The 20,722-nt window shown below is 45.4% G+C and overlaps 2 protein-coding genes across 2 annotated transcripts in view; one reads left to right on the forward strand and one right to left on the reverse strand.

Moving 5' to 3' along the window:
• LOC122374612 (E3 ubiquitin-protein ligase MARCHF8-like) overlaps nt 1-9,664 on the forward strand; it is a 58,203-nt gene extending 48,539 nt beyond the window's left edge. The window contains exons 3-8 of the mRNA XM_043353449.1: nt 4,380-4,510; nt 4,952-5,046; nt 6,697-6,765; nt 8,287-8,398; nt 8,927-9,285; nt 9,622-9,664. Of these exons, the coding sequence (XP_043209384.1) occupies nt 4,430-4,510; nt 4,952-5,046; nt 6,697-6,765; nt 8,287-8,398; nt 8,927-9,285; nt 9,622-9,664 (759 nt within the window). The 5' untranslated portion in view covers nt 4,380-4,429. The remainder of the gene's footprint in view (nt 1-4,379; nt 4,511-4,951; nt 5,047-6,696; nt 6,766-8,286; nt 8,399-8,926; nt 9,286-9,621) is intronic.
• Nucleotides 9,665-11,413: 1,749 nt separating this feature from the next.
• Nucleotides 11,414-20,722, reverse strand: part of LOC122374610 (dipeptidyl peptidase 1-like) — a 36,865-nt gene continuing 27,556 nt past the window's right edge. Inside the window, exons 7-12 of the mRNA XM_043353446.1 lie at nt 15,338-15,446; nt 14,392-14,469; nt 13,440-13,554; nt 12,941-13,101; nt 12,431-12,540; nt 11,414-12,077 (exon numbers count right to left, since the gene is read on the reverse strand). Of these exons, the coding sequence (XP_043209381.1) occupies nt 12,008-12,077; nt 12,431-12,540; nt 12,941-13,101; nt 13,440-13,554; nt 14,392-14,469; nt 15,338-15,446 (643 nt within the window). The 3' untranslated portion in view covers nt 11,414-12,007. The remainder of the gene's footprint in view (nt 12,078-12,430; nt 12,541-12,940; nt 13,102-13,439; nt 13,555-14,391; nt 14,470-15,337; nt 15,447-20,722) is intronic.

Here is a 20,722-nt window from a genome sequence, read left to right on the forward strand (position 1 = left end):
AAGATCACGATGCTGCACCAGTTTTACGAACAGTGAATGAAAGGTATCATGTGATAACATATACAAAGTTATTGTGCATCCTCTTTTGACACGTTTTTGCTATAATAGGCGGATCCAGGCGTCCAAAAAGGGGGGTTATTTTTTTACCTCCCAACATAGGTCCCCTGACACCGCCTATGCATGACCAATACAATTTTAGTCGTTCTCTCATAAGAAAATTGTAACATAACAAGACCATTGCCACCCTTTTTAGAAACAGTACCAACAAAAACCTTATTTACTATACTTTTTGTGTACCCCCAATCTCAATGATCTGTATCCGCCTATGATTTTTGAAAATGCATATTTTTAGGATCCATGTGAATTCCTGGTTCATTCTCTATCGATCGGCAAAAGTTGTGTTAAGATTGGTTCAGAAACCTGGCCGTGATAAACAGTCTAAAATGTATCTGCAATTTGCCCGTTTTTACCCCCTCTACCCCCCCTATTGACATTTTTTAATTTTTTTTTTTTTTAGAAATGTAGATCTCGTTGAGCCAAATCGAATGCCGTTTGAATTTTGAAAATCGGCCGGTTAGATCTCGAGATATCAAGGGGGGGTCGTAAACAGCCCCCCCTGCCACTAATATGGGGTAGCCAGGGGCCTGCCACTAATAGGGTTAAGGATATATTTACACGATTGCTGCCTAAAACATCGTCAATAATACACTTGTAACATTTATCACTTCTGCTTAGTCATAACATTGCAAAACGCAAAGTTTCTCATAGCAGTCACGTGACCAGCAGCTGGAGATTGAGACAAACACTCAAAGGATTTCAAGTTTTTTAATTAAATTATATAAGTTTCATGATGAAATTGAAAGATTGTATTTTTTGCTAATGAAATACAAATTTCTGTTTGTAAAATATTTCCTAATAGGCGAAATTCTCCATATAAGAAATGTCAGTGACGTCAACGGGGCTTTACTCAAAACATCCGACCTACCTGTTTCGTATAGGTAACTTGGGTATAGTAGGTATGCACTATGCAGTGCCTTTGAATTACTTGCACATCTTGTTTGCACAAAAGACGACATATTCGCGGCTGCTCGAGAATGACCAGCTTGAAATTCGATGGGTGGCTTCCACAAGTACCTAGATATTGCATCATTAAGTTAACAGAGGCGGATCCATCTCAGAGTTTTTTTTTGGGGGGGGGGGGGCGGGCAAACCATAACAATTTATCGATTCTTTCCATGCATCGTCCATAGGCGTAATGTTAAAATTATGTCGTTTGGGGGAAATGCCCATTTTGCCCCCCCCCCCTGGATCCGCCACTGTAAGTTAATTTCCATTAGCTAGCACAAATCTTATGTTGCTGTAACATTACGGAAGCAAGGACTTCTCTGAGAAAAAAAAACTTTAAGTAATCAGTTTGGAAAACATGCTGAAAATAGGTTCTGTTCGGGGGTTCATGTTTGGCTTATTGCACAAAATATAGCTCCGTTACATACATTGCTTATTCCACAATGTCTGCTGGTAAAGTAGCAAAGTTTACACTGAGTAGGAAGGTCGTGTTACTTGAAAACACAAGGTAGGTATTTATAAGTACAAATCACAACTCACTTTACCATTGCCGTAATCGACTTGTGAAAGTGTGTTAGGAAGTGCGCCATTGATTGCCGCTCCTGCGCCGCGCTGGGGCACAAGTATGGCGGCTGAGTTCGATTCGGCGGTGTCACAACTGGGGCGTTAAAGACGGCCTCACACTGCGCCCGCCTGGCCATAGCGATAGCAGGTCAACCGTGTGCACCGCGACACCAAGGGTCATAATTCAGTGCCTCCTGGTGGCAATGTCGCCCTTAATGTCGGGGTGATGGAGGATCCCCTTTCACAGTTGTTCAGAGCTATTGTTTCACAATCTCATTACATGTTTTCTATAAGCATGTAATTGAATTTGAATTTGTAATTGTTTTAAACGTGTCTTACATTTCCAATTGAAAAGCGTAAAGAATAAACCGTAAACTGTCTTAAAAATCCAAACATGCCTTTATAAAAGAACTTAGCCCGAACTTCATTTCTTTAGCTAAGCTAATATTGCTTTATTCAAGACAGCATAGAAACGCGTAGAAGCGGTAGACCACAAATCTGCCAATTTCAAAGCTTTATGACCAGACATTTGTTTTCATAGTTTAGTGGTGACCTTACATGACATTTTTTTCTGAGTTCATATATTCAAAGAATTGAAGCGGTTCAGGTCTGTTTATAACCGTATCCATTTTCGTGCATTTTTAAGACATTTACGAAAAATACTTGGGTGAATCAACGTTTTTTTTTTTGCGTCACGTATGCGAACAACTACAAACTATTTAGTTGTTGCCTGTTGGCGGTTGATTGTCATTGTCCTGCACAGAGCGATAGATGAGTTGTAATACTTGCTGACCGCTGAACAATGTCGTCATGACAACCGATTGTTGTTAGAGTCGGCGTCCACGGCGTCAGATGTTACCATAGCAACCTCACTGACTCGGGAAGGGTTACGTGGCAACGACTGGAAACAATGAGAACTGCTGCACGTTGACCCAGCTCACACTTGTGACAGGAATATAACGTTCTTGGAAATCGTTGTATGTGTGGAGAGGACACATTTTTTTGGTAGGATTACTTGGGTATAATCAGAATGTGAGTGGATTTTCTATCGGTCAAGTGTCGATTATCATCTGAATTTGAATAGAAAAACACGGTTCTAACGAATGGTGTTTGTCTATTTCAAACAGCCTACTGTTATGTAGGCTCTGTTTTGCTTCACTGTGCTTTAGTTGGATCCTTTTCTGACAGCCAGCTGCGCTTTGTTGACTTAACTATAGGATCAGATGTTTTTGCTATGCAAACCAATCTCACCGATTTTTTCTCTTCTTATTTCCCCATTCTCTTTTTTTTACAATTGGACATCCATTCCTGAGAGCTGAAGTGAAAATCAATAGACGCTAAAATGTTCAATGGATGGAGTCACACAAACACATAAATATCGCCATGCTGTAGACCTGCCCCATTGCGTAACCATTTCGTGACCTTCGTAACAGGGTAACTTTGTGTGCTCAGTGCTGGTCTTCACTGAATGTCGACTATGCTGCAATGCCGTCGCTGTTGATCTATTCCATGACCTGACCTAATTGATGTTTAGCTCGATGACATTGTTTTACCGCTAGGACTAGTTAGTTGACTCGGCCTCATTTTGTATCGCTATAGTACAAAATGTGTTCACAGAATATTCTGTGGACATATGCACACGATATGCCCGCACGGTATAGTCAGGGCATTGGTTGTCTACCGACCAATATGCTGTCAAACGGATCAGCGAAACTATTATGAAAATTACAGATTATCCATTTAACGGACCAGCTCAAATGGCTGTCATTGCTGGAAGCCGTAGTGGTGTTCTCGTAAGACATCGCTGGTAGACGTGGTCATAAGGGTTTTACTTCTATGCACTCTTCGGGAGCACATGTCTTGGAAATTATGTCGTGAAAGGTATCAAAAAGAACCATTTTATTATTTTCACCTAGGTAACGATGGATGTCAGCTCCAGAGCTAGGAGCTGCTTTGGGCCCTTCTATGGCTCTGCAATTGCCCTCAGTTAAAATATATTTCCTTTGAATTACATTAAACGATCTCATTTGTCCTTTCAATCACTTATTTTAATGACGCGTAATACCTACATCGGTGACAATGTGACATTAGAATAGGTATTGATTGATAATTTACATGACGCAAATGTATATAATAATTTGACCTGCATTATGTGAATTTTCCTTTTATATTTCACATTTTGCGCACACATTTACCTACCAGTCCTGAGTTTTTGAACTTGGCGGAAATCGACATACATGTATTCTGGCGCTGTTGTGACTAAATTATGTAATTTACCACTTTCGAACAGAGGAAGGACAGTGTCCGAAATACATTCCTTTTGTATTTTAATTTTAGAACTTTTGCATTAATTCGAAATAAGGTTATTCTATAAAGATGTATGTCATTATTAAGCCCTTTTTTATAATGCACGTACTTCACCATATCCTTGGCCACTTTTAATCTCACCGTTCAATGATCTTTGCTGCCTTGACCACAACCTTTTCGAACGCTTCATAGCCCTCCATTCTTTTTCTCACTTTCAGCTGAGATCTTCTCCAGACTTAGCGTGACTTTCGTGAATTCTGTGTCTTTCGTGACTTTCGTGACTGACTATCGTGACCCCTCGCTGCCATTAAATGACTCTATGCTGATCCTCATTGACCTCTTCTGCCTCGTGCCATTAGGAACGTGACCTTCCTTGGCCCTATTGATTCAGTGCGTCACACAGACGCCATGACCTGACCTCCCCTCGTCTCTATTGGTTTCAGCGCGCTGTGCCGGCGCAATGACCTGAGCTGGGTCATCCACCGGTGCCGCGATGCCCCTTCATCAGATTAGCGTCACACCCGTGGAAAGAGCGAAGAGAGTCGAAGAGAGAGGCATGCGACATGAGGCCAAGGTCAGGACGCAGGCGCAGATGGCTGGAAAGTCGGTAGGTGTCTGAATCGATTCATTGTGTGATGTTTCGTCGGTAAGCTTTTCTGAAGTGTTTGGACACTATGTAGGTGATTTTTTTCGTCTGCCCCTCCCACAGGGGACTCTACTCTCTAGGTAAGGCTGCAGGAAGGGTGGATACAAGTGTCGAATTACATGTGGTTAGGTGAGGTCCTTGTATCCAAAAACTGCCATAGACGTAATGCTAAATACCGGATATCAAAGAGAGGACGGGCGAGGCCACCAAGTCAGATTCATTGCTCTTGCATCATGTGACTTCTCATTTTTGGCTCCATCGTCCATATGTCACAGTGCCCTCCTGTGTCCACCCCCGTTGCCCACTTTGCCTCACTATTCTGCCGACTTACGCATCACGTGACCTTTCTATGTTTGCCCCCGTTTTCAGGAGACGTTTCACGTGACCTCACCGACGCCGCCATCGGCCGCCGAGCGATGTAGCTCGAGAGCGTCCACCCTATCCTACAGCAGGGACTTCTGCAGGTGGGTCACATAAGGTCACCAAAGGTCACGGTAGGTCACTGAAGGTCACATTTCTGGGGCGATACCTACCTTAGACATAAGACGTTTTACGAACGCCAAGTATTACCTGCTAGGTAATTTGTGAACTGAAAATAATCTCTAATCATTTCGCCATATAAGAAGTGCATGGTGCTATGTTGATCGAAGAACCGAAAACAGACAGCTTACAGCTGACCGTTTTTCAACAGAGACTGTTTGTCTGAGATGCAGCGTTCTGCGGCTCTAGTTGACCGTCATGTGCCGTATAAAACAACACTTTGACTTCGATTGAGATCTCTGCCTCTATTGCGTCGCAGTCCAGTTACAATGTATTCTGAGCATTGTCTGGCGGAGAAAGGCTAGGTGCTGAATCGCAATACCGCGTACCAATGAGAGGCCGGCACTAAAATAAAAACATGGTAGCGTCTCATATATGAACAATACTGCGGAGTGAGTGGGAGATGAAAAGTAGCTTACGTAAGTGTTGATCATTGCAACATGTTGAAAGTTTCTGTTAAACAAAGCTAAACTAACATCATATCTAATCGACTTTTATAAGAATTGTGTTCTAATTTAATAAGTAAAGCATTTTGCATTTTCTATGGCATCGTGTTGCCATGTAAAGCGGGTGTTATCAGCTGATGTCGTGTCATAGGTACTGATATAAAATAAAAATAAAACAGCAATAGTAGACTGTCATTTTTTACGTTTCTTGGGGTCACCACCTCTCATACCAACCACCGTTCTGGAACTGCGGAGGAAGTATTGCACGCCTTACACCGTCACACCCTGTCACATTCAGTCACGACATTGTGACGGTACCGTAACGTGACCGTCACGCTGCCATCCCTCGCCCCGGGCCATCACCCCGTCACAGAAACGTTACGCTAGGGCTCTGCTGTAACGGAGAGGGATCCTTTTCCGCGTTACGAAACGGGAAGCCGTGTAGGAAGGCTAGAAATGCTCTGATCAGTAAGGCAACAAATATCCTGATTATTGAGGTAACAAATACCCTGATCGTTGAGATCCTTTAGGCAGCAAATACCCTTAGGTAACGCACTGGGAGAAGTGTGAAAATAATGTGTCATGATATTAGTCCTGAGCTGCCGGTTTCCCATATGTTTTAATTATCGGTGGTCGCAAAGGTTTACTGCCACGCAGTGCCGATAATCGAAAATGACACAAAAGGTCTTTTATTCGCCAGCCGTTTTGGATTCGAACTATAGCAGTTTATTAGACATCTGCGAACAACGGACAAACTATAATTGTGCACTAGTGAAGAGTAGAGTGTCAGTCAGTTGTTCTTTGCTCAACCATTTTGCTTGGGAATATGTTCTCATTGCTACGGCACAGCCCCTCTTTGCTACCAAATCTCTTGGATGAAATTTGTGTTTTGTAAACCAGGAACGCCATTTTGTGTCGTTTTTCGATTATCACCGTGATGGTGACAGCAAAACCTTACAACCGCTGATAATTTAAACATATGGGAAAGCAGAAACTTCTCTTTTTTTTTGTTCAGTTTCATAATATGTCAATGTGAGGTCGACATTGATGCTTGTTATTTGATAATATGCCGCAATAATAAAAATAATGTGTAACAATCCAGTGACGTCATTTGTCGCCCTGTTCCAGGATATGCCACTGCGAGGGCGACAGCGATGTGCCACTGATCTCTCCCTGCTACTGTGCCGGCTCACTGAGGTGAACAGCTCACGCTCTCTCTCTCTCTCTCTCTCTCTCTCTCTCTCTCTCTCTCTCTCTCTCTCTCTCTCTCTCTCTCTCTCTCTCTCTCTCTCTCTCTCTCTCTCTCCCTCTCTCTCTCTCTCTCACTCTCACTCTCACTCTCTCTCTCTTTCTCTCTCTTTCTCTCTCTCTCTCCCTCCCTCTCTCTCTCTCTCTCTCTCTCTCTCTCTGTGTGTGTGTGTGTCTCTCCCTTTTTCTGTTTATCTGTCTCTACCTCTCTCTTTTTCTCTCTATCCCTCGATGAGATATATAAAGATGGACGCTCAGATAAGACTCGTGAGTGGGCGTACCTACGTGTGTGTATTTCTTGTATATTTTAATGGCACACTTGCGTTTCGTACCTACATATGTTATCATTCGTGTCTGTAGCAGATCGTTCATGCACGTGCTACTTTCCATTCTGCGTTCCCCGTTCAGCGTTCTGTCAACATTCTGTTCTCTGTATATTTGTTCCGTTCCCCGTTGGCAGTCCTTTTCTCTGTACATTTCGATAGTCTCTACTGGATTCTCTTTCATCTCTCTACCACACTACGGTAAAACCAGTTCACGTTCCGTTCTCTATGTTCCACAGGCGCGGATACAAGGGGGGGGGGGCCATGGGGGCCATGCCCCCCCCCCTTGGCCGATTTTTTTTCAAAAATAAAATAAAAAGTTAAAAAGTTAAAAAGCTGAAAAGGGGGCCTCCTGAAAATAAAGTGGCCGAAATCCGATGAGTTTTTTTTAACCTACCCACTTAGTTATTTCTTAGAAGACTAGCTGAGAAGACTTCTTTGTTAGAAGATTGGTAAAGCTTTTCATAACTTGGAGGTCTCTTATACTCACAGAGATGACCACTTTTACAGGGCCTCCTAACCTGCACAGAGGGCCTCCAAGCCTGCACAGATGTTGAGATGTTGCCTGAACAGCTAGATAAGCTCAATAGACGCAGTTTTTTTTTGTGGGGGGGGGGGCAACAAGTGGGAAGATGGGGCCTCCAACAGGTGGGATTATGGGGGGGGGCCTCCTGGTTTCTAATGGCCCCTCCCTTGGAGATTTTCTGGATCCGCCCCTGATGTTCCAGATATGTCCACTAGGCCTGTCTTTATGTAGTTAGGATTTTAAATGACCTTTTCCTCGATAATTAATTGGAAATTCAATAAAAAGTAAATATTGTATTGTTTGGCAAATTTTCGAACAACAGTTCATTCTCAAGCCACATGAAACAATATATTGTTTCATGTGGCTTGAAATGAAACAACGTGAAACAAATATTGTTTCATGTGGCTTGAGAATGAAATGTTGTTCGAAAATTTGCCAAACAATATAATATTTACTTTTTATTGAATTTCCAATTAATTATCGAGGAAAAGGTCATTTAAAATCCTAACGACATATATCAAGATGTTCCTCGCTTGAGCACTGCATACTATTTCTTCATAGGCCTGTCTTTAATAGAATGTTTCGTTATCCGTTCCATTAACGCTGCGTTACCCGTTCCAGGTATGTTCACCAGGCGTGTCTGCAGCAGTGGATCAAATCCTCCGACATACGGTGTTGCGAGCTCTGCAAGTTCACCTTCATCATGCAGACCAAAACCAAACCGTTCAACATGGTAAGATACGGTGGTGAACATGGTAAGACATGGCACATCGATTCGGTAAAATGGTGTAAAATGAGCTTGTCGGTACTAGAAAATGTTCACTGTCATGGCGATCTGTCCGACTGAGTCCGGTAAACTTTCTTGGAAGCAATCGAAATTCACTATTCAGTATGGTTAAATTGTCTGTTCATGCCTGTAAACTAATAAGGCCTACTGAAATGATAACATTGACTTTGGAAGCCATAAACAAAATGGCATAATTTATCCAGGCCGTTGCTTGACGTTGACGTTGCTCTGTAAACAATTGGACACATTTTCAATAAGACGCTTCTCAATGTGGCTTCTACAGTCGTACGACCACCCGAGTCTACATCTTGCTTACTCCGCCCAACGCCCGCTCCCACTCCAGCTCCACCTCTAACCCCTTCTAACACCGACTCTGACCCCGACTCTAAGCACTGACCCCAGCCACTCCAGGCCTACACCGACTCTATCTCCACTCTAACTCCAACTCTAACTCCCTCCCACTCTCTCCAACAGTGGGAGCGGCTCGACATGGCCTCCTCCGAGCGTCGCAAACTCCTCTGCTCCGTCACCTTTCACGTCGTCGCCCTGACCTGCGTGGTCTGGTCACTGTACGTTCTCATTGAACGTACGACCGAGGAGGTGCACTCTGGGGTACTCGGCTGGCCTTTTTGGACAAAACTTATCGTTGTGGCCATCGGCGTCACAGGAGGGATAGTGTTTATGTATGTGCAGTGTAAAGTCTACGCACAGCTTTGTAGAAGGTGGAGGGCGTACAACCGGGTTATATTCGTACAGAATGTACCCGAAAAGGTACCTCCGGCCGATTTGGAGATGGGGAGGGTCACGGGGACGGGAGGGGGAGCGGGGGATGGGTCGGCGGCGGGACAGGGGGCGGGGGAGGACGCGAGGGGGAGTGTGGGGGAGTGGGCGGTGCCTGTGGCGGCGGGGGCGGGGGCGGGGGCGGCGGGGGCGACGCGGAGAGTAAGCACCGACGAGGCTGGCAGGGTGCACGTCACGATCGAACGGAACATTTCCGGAGCGCTGGTGCTGCCACCTATAGTCGCCGTGACCGGTAGTGCACCAAGTTCGCCGCCAGAGGCGCTGCTGTCGTCACCGCTGGGAGCGCCAAGGTCACCGCCAGGGGCGCCACGGTCGCCAGAACTGCCTCAAATGCCGCGGTCGCCTTCTGTGGCGATATCTACGGACAGTGTGGACGCCGCTGCTGCTCCTGTGTCGGACCACATGCGATGAGCCTGACATCTAGCGGCCGAGTGAGGAGAAGCTGCAGTGCGCCGGGTTGCCGATAGGTGTCGCTGCTGGCAACTGTGATTGGTTAGTTCCGGGCTACGAGTAGCAGCGCTGCGAGTAGATCGGTCGATTGAAGCCGCGTTCGTCCATATGCTTCAAGTGTATTGTACAGTTTTACTGACTGGTGGGCGAGTGTTTTCACTTAGGGCACTTCAACGCATATTGTGATCGCGCTTTTAGACAATCGAATGCATCCTTCAGAACCTGAACATTTGCTTAGGTATCGGTCTTCGAAAATCTATGAAGTTAGGAGGGATAGTGTGCGTTTCAGCTATCCCTAAATCTTACCTTAAAAGTTTTCCTTGCATTCCTAACAGTAGCATCGTTTTTCCTTTTCACATTTCACCAAGTTAATCTTAGCCTAAAAGTCATGTAAATATTCATTAACCTATGTGCAGCCTGCAGGACGTCATTCTACTCATTTTTCGGTCATTATACTCAGGGACCATTGGACATTACAGGTTTGCGCTTCATCTCTTGGAATTTCGGCAACCCCCGTGCAGCGAAGTGTTTCGGTAATGCGTGTAATTTTATTACCGTTGTTGCTTGGTGTTCACCAGGGCTCTGTTTCACGGCACGACGCTACAACGTGCGCTATGCGTATCGCGGCATTGCGTTTCTAAGGAAACAACAACAAACTCGGGCGCTCCAACATTGAGAGCGTCTGAGTTTGTTGATGTTTCCACGGAAACCCATTACCGTAGCGTAGCACACTGTAGCGTCGTGCCGTGAAACAAGGCCCAATGCATTCGCTCACCGTTGATATTTCAGGCTAATCGCAAGATCCATAAGTTTGCTTATTTTTAGTACGATATTGTTGCAAACGAAATTGTTTTAACAATGTTGGGGATATCCAAATCAAACAAAAATATGTTTACGAGGGTTCAGATACTGCCTTTGAAACTTTGCGACTCGCTTAGATTCTGGCGAGTGATTGCATCCGCGTAAAAATAGTCGATCTTTTGAAAAAGTCGCATGAAAAGTAACCCAGCGTTAAGTCGCCCGTTAGCATATGTGCACATGAACTAGCGCGATGCACATATGTGCACGCTGCTCACGAACACACGGCAGTCGGTAAGCTCACACGGTATTCTACCATGGTTTGTGGTGGTGTTTTGTGATATGTACCGACTGTGTTTGGACGTTTAATGGCTTTAATAGGTGTTTAACTGTGTTATCTGTGATTTGTTTGACGGTAAATACCTACGCGCAATGCGTGGTCATAATTTATGCTGTACCCAGCTGTACCTATACGATGTTTAAGTTATATGAATCAAAGTCCGTTATATGGAGCGAGATTTTCGAAATGGTGACTATTCTAAGTCCAGTGTCCGTACTAGTGTACTGATATGTGCTGCTCATACATGGTGTAAAAATCGTACACTGCTGCTTTTGGTTGGATGGGAGAACTGAACCGTTTTTCTATATCTCACGATTTTTTTTTCGCAGAGACATGTTAGTTTTGAATGTTTCCAACTCCACATAAAACTCTCCTCTGTAGCCCGTAGATATTTTGTCGTCACGTATGTAGGAGCTCGCTGGCACAAAACCCATTTTATGTGTCAGAACTGCCTAAAGTATGAATTTGTGAACAGATGCATAAGTTTGTAAAACACACTCACGGCAGTACGATACAATCGTCTCAATAAAATGTGTGAGCTGTGAAAAACTGCATACAAACATTGCAAGGTAAATGCTTTACAGTTTATTGGCATAATCATGGCGAGCATTGGTTGATATCTGGTAAGTAGGTATATACCGTAGAGCTCTGCAACTGAATAACCATCGAAACTCTGCAAAAATGTACAAGAAACAATATCGAGAAAAGAGGGTCTAAACAAAAAGGCACCTCTCCTGGTCTCCACCAGAAATGTAAAATACAAGCTATAGGTACACTATCTCTGCAAGGCTCTTGGTGATCTAAGCATTATTAACCATATAGCATTTGCATCATAAAGCCATGACCGGAATGCAGCGTAGATTTTATGACTAAAACAGTACTCGTATATACGGCACCGATAACTTATATTCGGTGTGCTTTTACTATATGTGATATTGCTCAGTTGTTATGTGATATTGCAGTTATAAGAGAACCAATGTTTTTCTAAGCAACCACATCACCAAGTGGAACGGTCACTGACGCATGCTCCCGTCTTCGTGACGTCTGGCAGCATGATTTGCATTCACACTATGACGTCATTCGTGCGACCCCCATCCGTATGACGTCACTTCAGTCATAGTGTTCAGACAGAGGTGACGTCACCAGTCGGTGTGTGACATCACCACTCAGTAGGGGCTGACGTCAAAGTCGACGGCCATGCTCTCAAAGCCGCACATGTCGTTCCCGCGCTCGATTCTGTGGGCAAGAGCCAGTGACGTCATAAGTCAGCGGCAGGAATGGCGGCGTTTTGATCAATGAACACAAGCCGTAGACATATATGTAGTATAGCTACTTCACCATTAAACGTGAACCTCAGTCGACTGTTCAGTCAAAGAAAGAGGAGCAAGACTGTGATTGAACGGGTATTGCAAAAGAACTCCGTTGGGCTTTGTCTTCTCACTTTCGTGTCTTCCCACTCAGAAACTGATCTGAACACCTGAAGGCGTCTGCCCCCCCCCCTCTCTCTCTCTCTCTCTCTCTCTCTCTCTCTCTCTCTCTCTCTCTCTCTCTCTCGCTCTGTCTCTCCAGTCTCCACTCTCTAAACTCACCTGAAGAAGCCCTTCTCACCCCACTCCTCTCCCCAGGAGTTTTTGACGATCCAGTATTTCTTTCCGTTCTCTACTCCATAACCGACTAGGAGCACGGCGTGATTGGTCAGCTGAAAACACGGACGTGACGTCATTGGCTGCAAACAGCGTGACGTCACCAACGTCCAAACATTGCCGAGACTGTCCGTATAGGAGAATTTCCGAAGAAAATCGGTTATTTTGTTTTCTATACGGGAAACATACAGACGTATTTTTGGATGTTATGGGGAGGGGATTGTGCCTCACGCCTGATGAATATCCGCGTTTTTGCAATATCGCGTCTCATCTCCAATCAGAAACCAAGGTGATATAGTGGAAATCCCTTCATCGGGCTGCGAAATCCCTTTAGTCGCTCCCGGGCTGCGACTAAAGCACGCATCACAAATGTTCGTAGAACATAACGAAGGTCGATATGTAGACACAAAACTAAAAAAGCATATAAGCAAAAACGAAGCAGAAATAGCGCCCCACCTCTAGCGGATCGAAGCCGAACTGTCTCGTTTCGGTGACATGCCGATAGATGCCGCCCTTGTAGCTCTGGAAGTCGGGATATACCTCGAAACCAACAGGGAGCGGTCCCTTCTTCACCAAAGTACGCATCATTTCTAACTCACTGCAGCCGCCGAAAAACCCTGGAATGGTAGTGGCGGTGATGATCGTGATCTGTTTGTCTTACGCTAGAACGTAGAAGGATTTAGTTTTGCTAGGCCTCATTCTTTTAACGGTAATTGCGCTTTGCACCAATGGCGGGTATTACCCTACGCTACGGTCCAATCACCTCCCAGGTATTTGAACTAGCATGTGTATAGTGCATAGTCCCTAGCGGCAGGTCTCGCCCGTAGTGCAATTCTCCGTGTAGGGGTTTTGAACCACGCTTACCTCCCACGTATTTGTATTGATAGGTGTAAACCCTACGGCAGGTCTCGTCCGTAGTGCAATTCTTCGTGTAGGGGTTTTGAACCACGCTTACCTCCCACGTATTTGTACTGGTAGGTGTAAACCCTACGGCAGGTCTCGTCCGTAGTGCAATTCTCCGTGTCCTTGCCCATGTACGGGTTACAGGCTTCCACCACCACGCCGTAATCCTGTGGAGAAATGGATATAGCGGTCGATATGGAACAAACTCTATAGCCTTGGAACAAACTACATATCGTGCGAGGCAATACCGATGAGTTCCCGATGTTCCCGATGAGGAGAACACGCAGAAGTGTTGGAAACAAAAGTTAAAGGGACCCTCCCACCTTCAAAAAAGTTTATGAATTGGCATGAAAGTGATGTCGCTCGGTTCAGAAAGAGCGAAAACGAACATCTACCAAATTTCACCGAAAAATATTCACCGGTTTTCAAGATATTAGACTTTTACTTTTGCTTACTTTTTTTTGGGATCTCCGCTGTTTCTAGCGACTTTATTTTAGAAGTGCGGCGTTTGCGGCAGATGTTGCGCGCAAGTAGCATATACCACCGCGTGCTACAAAACGTTTTAGTCAAACATTTAAAAATCGTTAGATATATGCGCTGACGTCACACATTCAGAGGGGTATTCCTAAGCATTGGCCCCTCTGAATCAAAATGCTGCAATTTTGAAATTCAATATTTCTGATTTAAGGTATTTCTCGATGTTGTGAGTGCCGAAACCGGTAATTGTGAGCCAGGGACCCCATTTTGGCTATCTCAACTCAAATCTAATGTTAAGGTGGGAGGGTCCCTTTAAAGCGCATAGTCGTTGTTTACGACGAGTTGTTTAAATTTCAGAACTTGCAATCTTGCTGATGTACACTTTTCATTACCAAGTGAAGGGAAACCTCTGCGCCTTGTGAGCTTTATGGAACATCCCTGTTCTGAAACCAGCCGCTAAACCTGCCGTCACTCATGTCGTACGTTATTTCTCTGAACCATGAGCTGCTGAACCTGTTGTAACTCACCATGCCGTATTTCCCTGCGATCAAATAGGGAAAGCCGCCGGAGCATCCTTGGCTGAATTCACTGCAGCTAACTATGTCCTGTGAAATAGATATACAATATAAATGACGTCATTTGAGAGCCGCCCGAGCAGCCCTGGCTGAACTCACTGCAGCTGACAATGTCCTGTGAAATAGATATACAAGATAAATGACGTCATTTGAGAGCCACCGGAGCAGCCCTGGCTGAACTCACTGCAGCTGACTATGTCCTGTGAAATAGATATACAATATAAATGACGTCATTTGAGAGCCACCGGAGCAGCCCTGGCTGAACTCACTGCAGCTGACAATGTCCTGTGAAATAGATATACAATATAAATGACGTCATTTGAGAGCCACCGGAGCAGCCCTGGCTGAACTCACTGCAGCTGACTATGTCCTGTGAAATAGATATACAATATAAATGACGTCATTTGAGAGCCGCCCGAGCAGCCCTGGCTGAACTCACTGCAGCTGACTATGTCCTGTGAAATAGATATACAATATAAATGACGTCATTTGAGAGCCGCCCGAGCAGCCCTGGCTGAACTCACTGCAGCTGACTATGTCCTGTGAAATAGATATACAATATAAATGACGTCATTTGAGAGCCGCCCGAGCAGCCCTGGCTGAACTCACTGCAGCTGACTATGTCCTGCAATAGCGAACAAATGACGTCATTGGGATTGGTAACGTCATTGAAATTATTTGAGCAAGGCAGGCTGTGCCAACAAATGAAGGTATGAAAAACCCGAAAGGTAATTAACTTGGAAAGAAACACCGAGTATATAAATGAGATTAGGTAATCGTCATTAAGGAAACTCGACGTATAGTAAGTTATACTAAAAATGACATAGACATCGATATTAACAACGTGTATCAACTGGTAAGATCGTGTCTCAGGAGTGAGATGAGACCAAGATCTCACCTGGGGTGAGAACACGGAGCGGCGCGTGTTGTTGGTGAGAATTCTCACGCGCGCCTCGAGAGCTCCCATCGAGGCAAAGGCGTAACATGAGCCGCAGGCGCCCTGGTTCCTGGCAACACGGCACACACAAAGGATTTGTAAGGGTGGCATGTTCATGCGTCAGAGAAAAGCGGAAGGCAAGAGGTTAATATTTAGTGTTTTATGGCTCCTGTGCCACGCCAGGGACGTCTGCACACTAAGTTGACTACATCAACTCGTTCTGTAGTCATACTTCACCGAAGATATGAAATACGACACTTTCCTTCCTCTCAAAGTCCTACATAAGGCTGGTGATACATGACCTTCCTCTCCCAGAAGTCCTTCCTCACGGAAGATCCATATGACGTAACTGACACACTCACCCTTTCCACAAGCCTTACCGCGCCAATCCTAAACGTAATTTTTAACCTTCCTCTCATCCGAGTCCTTGTCAAACCCGGGACAGCATGACCTTCCTCTTCAACCAGTCTCACTTCACGGCCGAGACACGTTTGGTATAGTTGACAGAACCATCCCATCCACAAGTCCTGCCTCGCCCGTGCCACGAGTCAGGGCCTCCTCTAAGGATTTTTCACTGGGTGGGCAAAATTTTCGCTACTCCCCTGCCCAAGGGCGAATCCAGCCACTGTTTTGGGGTTCAACCAATTTCAAAACCTGTTACCGGGGGGGGGGGGGGGTGAGGCGAAATAAGCAGTGCCGTTATTGGAAATAAGATAATAGTTTGCAAAGTTAACGTTTGTCGTATGTTTTATGGTTAGCGATGCTCGAGCGATTCGTTCCAGAGTTACATGTATGTACAGCCCTCCGCAAACTGCGTGGTAGGTATTCTTATTCGGTATTCTTGCTATTTTGACAATGTACCAGTTTTTGTGACCTTGTGACCTGGCCTCGGGTCACTGGAACCTAAAACTCCAAGGCCAAGTGACAAACAGGTGCTCCAAGTCGTGTCTTAAATTTGGTAGCGCTACGTGCAATAGAACTCACGCTATCAACAAAAAACTCTGGCATTCGGTTGCCGCTAAACTAGTCCAATTTTCCCCTGACCTTGTACGGGGTTTGTGACCTGGTGACCTGACCTGAAAAGACTAGAGACCTGGAATTTTCAGGACAAGTGCCAAAAGGTTGCCCCAGAGGGTATGCCAAATTTGAGCGCCGCCGTTTTTACGTTATTTGTGAAAAACCTTAGGGGGGTGCATCAACCCCCCTCATAATACATTGTACATTGTAACATAATACATTGTAATAATACATTGTTAACATTGTTATAATACATTGTTACATTGTTACATTGTTAATACATTGAAATAATACATAACATAATACATTGTAGTAAAGGCTACCCGAACCGGTAATGATTCTTGCTTATTTGTTTAGCTCAGCCGTATTTAGAGATTTAGCTGGCTTTGTCCATGAATAACAATATCGGCAGGGGCGTAGCCAAGGGGGAGGGGCCACGGGGGCAATGTCCCCCTCCCTTGAGCGCAAAACGCGCCATAGGGGAGCCCCTCAGGCCCCGGGACATTTTTTTTTTTCAAACACTGGATAAAACGTCTTTTACTCGGAAGAAAATTGATATCGAAGTTTCATTTCTGTGGCCCTCTGATGACCCAATGGGCCCCTGCACTCATCCGATGACCCCCGGTTTCCTGGGGCCCCTGGTCGCCTAGAGGGCCCCGGTCGCTTGGGGGCTGGTCGCCTGGGGGCCTGGTCGCCAGGCTCCTGCCCCCTGGTCGCCTGGAAGAACGCTTGTCACCAGGCAGTGGCATAGCCAAGGAGGGGGCCAAAGGGACCATGCCCCCCCGCCCTGGAAGCCAGGGGTCCTTATTCTATAGGGGCCCCTGGCCGACACAGTGGGCCCTTGGCGACGCAAAGGCCCCTGCGGCAGATCCTTTGACACAGCTGAGTAGTTATACTTTGGCCAAGAGAGCCCCAATTTTAGAGCCTTGGGGCCCTATTGAAACCAGGGGGCCAGTTGGATAGGATGGGTCCAACTTGGGTCCAACGGTATGTAAACAGAATCAATGCGTTCCGACTGTTGGTCTGACCCTATATCGGTTTGAGGGGGCTCGGATCGGATCCACTGTCGATCTGAGGGGTCCCTATCGGTTTGAGGAAGCCTTCAAATGCCCTGAACGGGTCCTTAGTTTGTCTGAGAGAGCCCTCCGTCGGCATGACTGGGCCTCTGCAAGTGCAAGGAGGGCTTTTGTCGGTCTTAGTGGCCCTTAGGCGGCTTATATGACCCTCAGACGGCTTACGAGGCTCTCATGCGCTGTAGGGGCCTGTGACGGTCTGAAGAACCCTCATCCGACCTACGGGCCCTCAGACCGCCCTCAAAACCGACTGGCGACTCTATGAAGCTATTCGTGGGCCTATCTAACAGGGCCCATGGACTGCTTACCCCCTCAGTTCTAATATTTTTGTTAATAAATATTTTTCTATTTATTTTGGCCCCCTCCAAAAAATATTGGATCCAACCAGATGGCTTTTTGGATTTTGAGGGGGTTATTTTGGGCCCCTGTGCGTTTGACCCCCTCCTCGAGGAAATTCTGACTACGCCCCTGAATATCGGGCAACCAGAAAACTTTTTTTTTTACCTTCAAACAGCATCCAGTTTGCTGTTCGCAAACTGGATGCGAACAGAAAGAAAGTCCAGAAAGGTAGTACCGGACGACCGGCCGGACCAGAATTTTTGCATTTGCTTCTGGGTGGGCAAATCGACGCCACTGGGTGGGCAATTGTGGTGACTTGGTGGACATTTGCCCACCCAGTGGGTATGTTAGAGGAGGCCCTGCCACGAGTAACTGCAGTCCTCATAATGCTATTACATAGGCACAATGTAGTTTTCCTTCCCCTCACAAAGTACATCCTTACTAGTGACAAATGACTTTCTTCTGCCACAAGTCCCATCTCCCGCACCATCCCGCGCGTAATGAGTAGACCCATTTCTTCCACAGCTCTTATTACCTCACGGAAAAGTCTTAGTATCACGCTTATCCAGCTTCTTACTGATTGCCTACCAGTATATCCAAGGCCCTAAAACATAAGGTTGGACGAAGTTTTCTACCAAAAATGTACTAGAATAGCGTACGAGTCAAAGCTATTTCCGTTGTTTCTTTACAAATATGTCGCAAACAAGCTTTTTCCGTAATAAATCATTATTTCGAAGTTAAGCAACCAGTTGCTATAAATTCGATAAGCAAACACTTATTTTTTATATAAAAGCCTAGCTTATATAGTCTCACTCTAGTTGAATAATCAAGTAGCTACTAAATTTTCCAGATGTGACACATATTGCGCACTTCAGACAAATGCGTTGCTAGGGCGTTGCTAAGGACTCTTTCGCATGTTTTGCTGGGTGGTTTTTGTTATGAAGTGAGGGAAGTGAGATGGACAGGCTTTTTGATATTTTTTTCTGGTTTTCTCTAGGACCGTCGCAATTATTTAACTTAACATACTTTTCTTGCTTTTTTAACCGAGGCTTTTTCAATAATTGGTAGATTCTATCGTGGAAATAAAAGGGCCAGCAGGCCACAGGGGTAAATTTGCAAGTCGACTGATGTGAAATAAAAGGTACAAATGTTTGTTCCATTAGATTTAATGTGATGTGATGGAACATGAAGCAACAGGAGCAGACGCAAGAACCAGCAATTAAGAACCCAGAACCAGCAAGCGCCATGCCTCAAGAGCAGCCATGGTAACGTTTGATTAGCTTTCAGAAAACCTTGAAACTAGACGCCAGACGGTGAGCACTGAGCAATCAAGAGATCTTACAAGACCAGTAGTTACTTGAAAACGAGAGCCGCCAGGAAAATCAGTAGATTCTTCAATGGCAACACATTTCAACATCTATCTAGCAATGATTTGCACCAGCGAGGTGCTATCATTGTGTTTTGTGTCTGTATCCCTAACTGCTAAAAAAAATACTAGTCAATAAATAAACAAACAAATAATGCGTCTTTTTCTACTGAAAGTAAGTCCTCCAAGTGGCAAGTGATGAATAATAGAAGGTACCTAATTTAGTAATTAATTGCCGTCTATTCATTCAATTCATAAATCATAGGCAATTCAGGGCATCGATCGGCAGCGCCCTTAATGCATGGTAGGTACTGCGGATCGTCCATGGGTTTCTTGATGACTCCGACTCTGACTCAGACTTTCAAAAATCAACTCTGACTTTGATTTCAAATGTCGACTCTGACCGACTCCGACTCCACAGCCCTAGCAGGTCTGCGGAGGCAATGGATTTTTGGTGACTCCGACTCCGACTCTGGCTTTCAAAATCGACTCTGACTCTGACTCTGGTCAGAACTGTCGACTCCGACCGACTACAAATCCGACTACGGAACCCTGAAAGGTCTGCGGAGAGGATCGAATTTCGGTAACTGACTCAGACTCCAGCTTTTAAAATCGACTCTGACTCCGACTCGACGACTCAGGTAAGAACTGTCAACTCCGACCGACTTCATGACTCAGACTCCGGAGCCCTACTGGCAGCTATCACGCCACGGAGCTGCAAATCATATGTTCCGTGGCAGTTTATGGCATTAAAGTCGATAATGCGGCTGAATCGCACTATGAAACACCCTTATTGGCTGCAAGAACCACGAAGGTTAGCGCATCACCACTGGAAAACGTGACAAGATATCGAATAATTGGCCCTGGATTTGGATAAATAACATGTTGATGATCATATTAGCACACATTTACATTATCATCTATCTCAAGGTTGCCCTCCAGGCGGATCTAAACTATGGCAATTTCCCTATCTTCAACATGTAAATGCCCTCGGGCGTCCTCGTGGTGACGTAGGCATGGGAGTGCCAGGTTGGTAGGAACTAGACTTCGACGCCCCCTGAGTATATCCATCCCTTCCGTAACTCCTATACCTGACGGGTAACACGTAGTTAGCTGACTCTCCCATAACTCCTACCTATAACTGGAGACACGTAGCTGACCTTTCCCTTCCACAACTCCTACCTGACAAGTAACACGTATAGTTAGCTGACTCTCCCATCCTACCTATAACTGGAGACACGTAGCTGACCTTTCCCTTCCACAACTACCTGACGGGTAACACATAGTTAGCTGACTCTCCCATAACTCCTACCTATAACTGGAGACACGAAGCTGACCTTCCCCTTCCAAAACTCCTACCTGACTGGTGACACATAGTTGACGGACCCTCCCATAACTCCTACCTATAACTGGAGACACGTAGCCGACCTTTCCCCTCCACAACTCCTACCTGACGGGTAACACATGACTCTCCCATAACTCCTACCTATAACTGGTGACACGTAGCTGACCTTTCCCTTCCACAACTCCTACCTGACTGGTAACACATAG

Source organism: Amphibalanus amphitrite, unplaced genomic scaffold, assembly GCF_019059575.1.
Source record: "Amphibalanus amphitrite isolate SeventyFive unplaced genomic scaffold, NRLGWU_Aamphi_draft 001681F_arrow, whole genome shotgun sequence".
Classification (NCBI taxonomy): domain Eukaryota; kingdom Metazoa; phylum Arthropoda; class Thecostraca; order Balanomorpha; family Balanidae; genus Amphibalanus; species Amphibalanus amphitrite.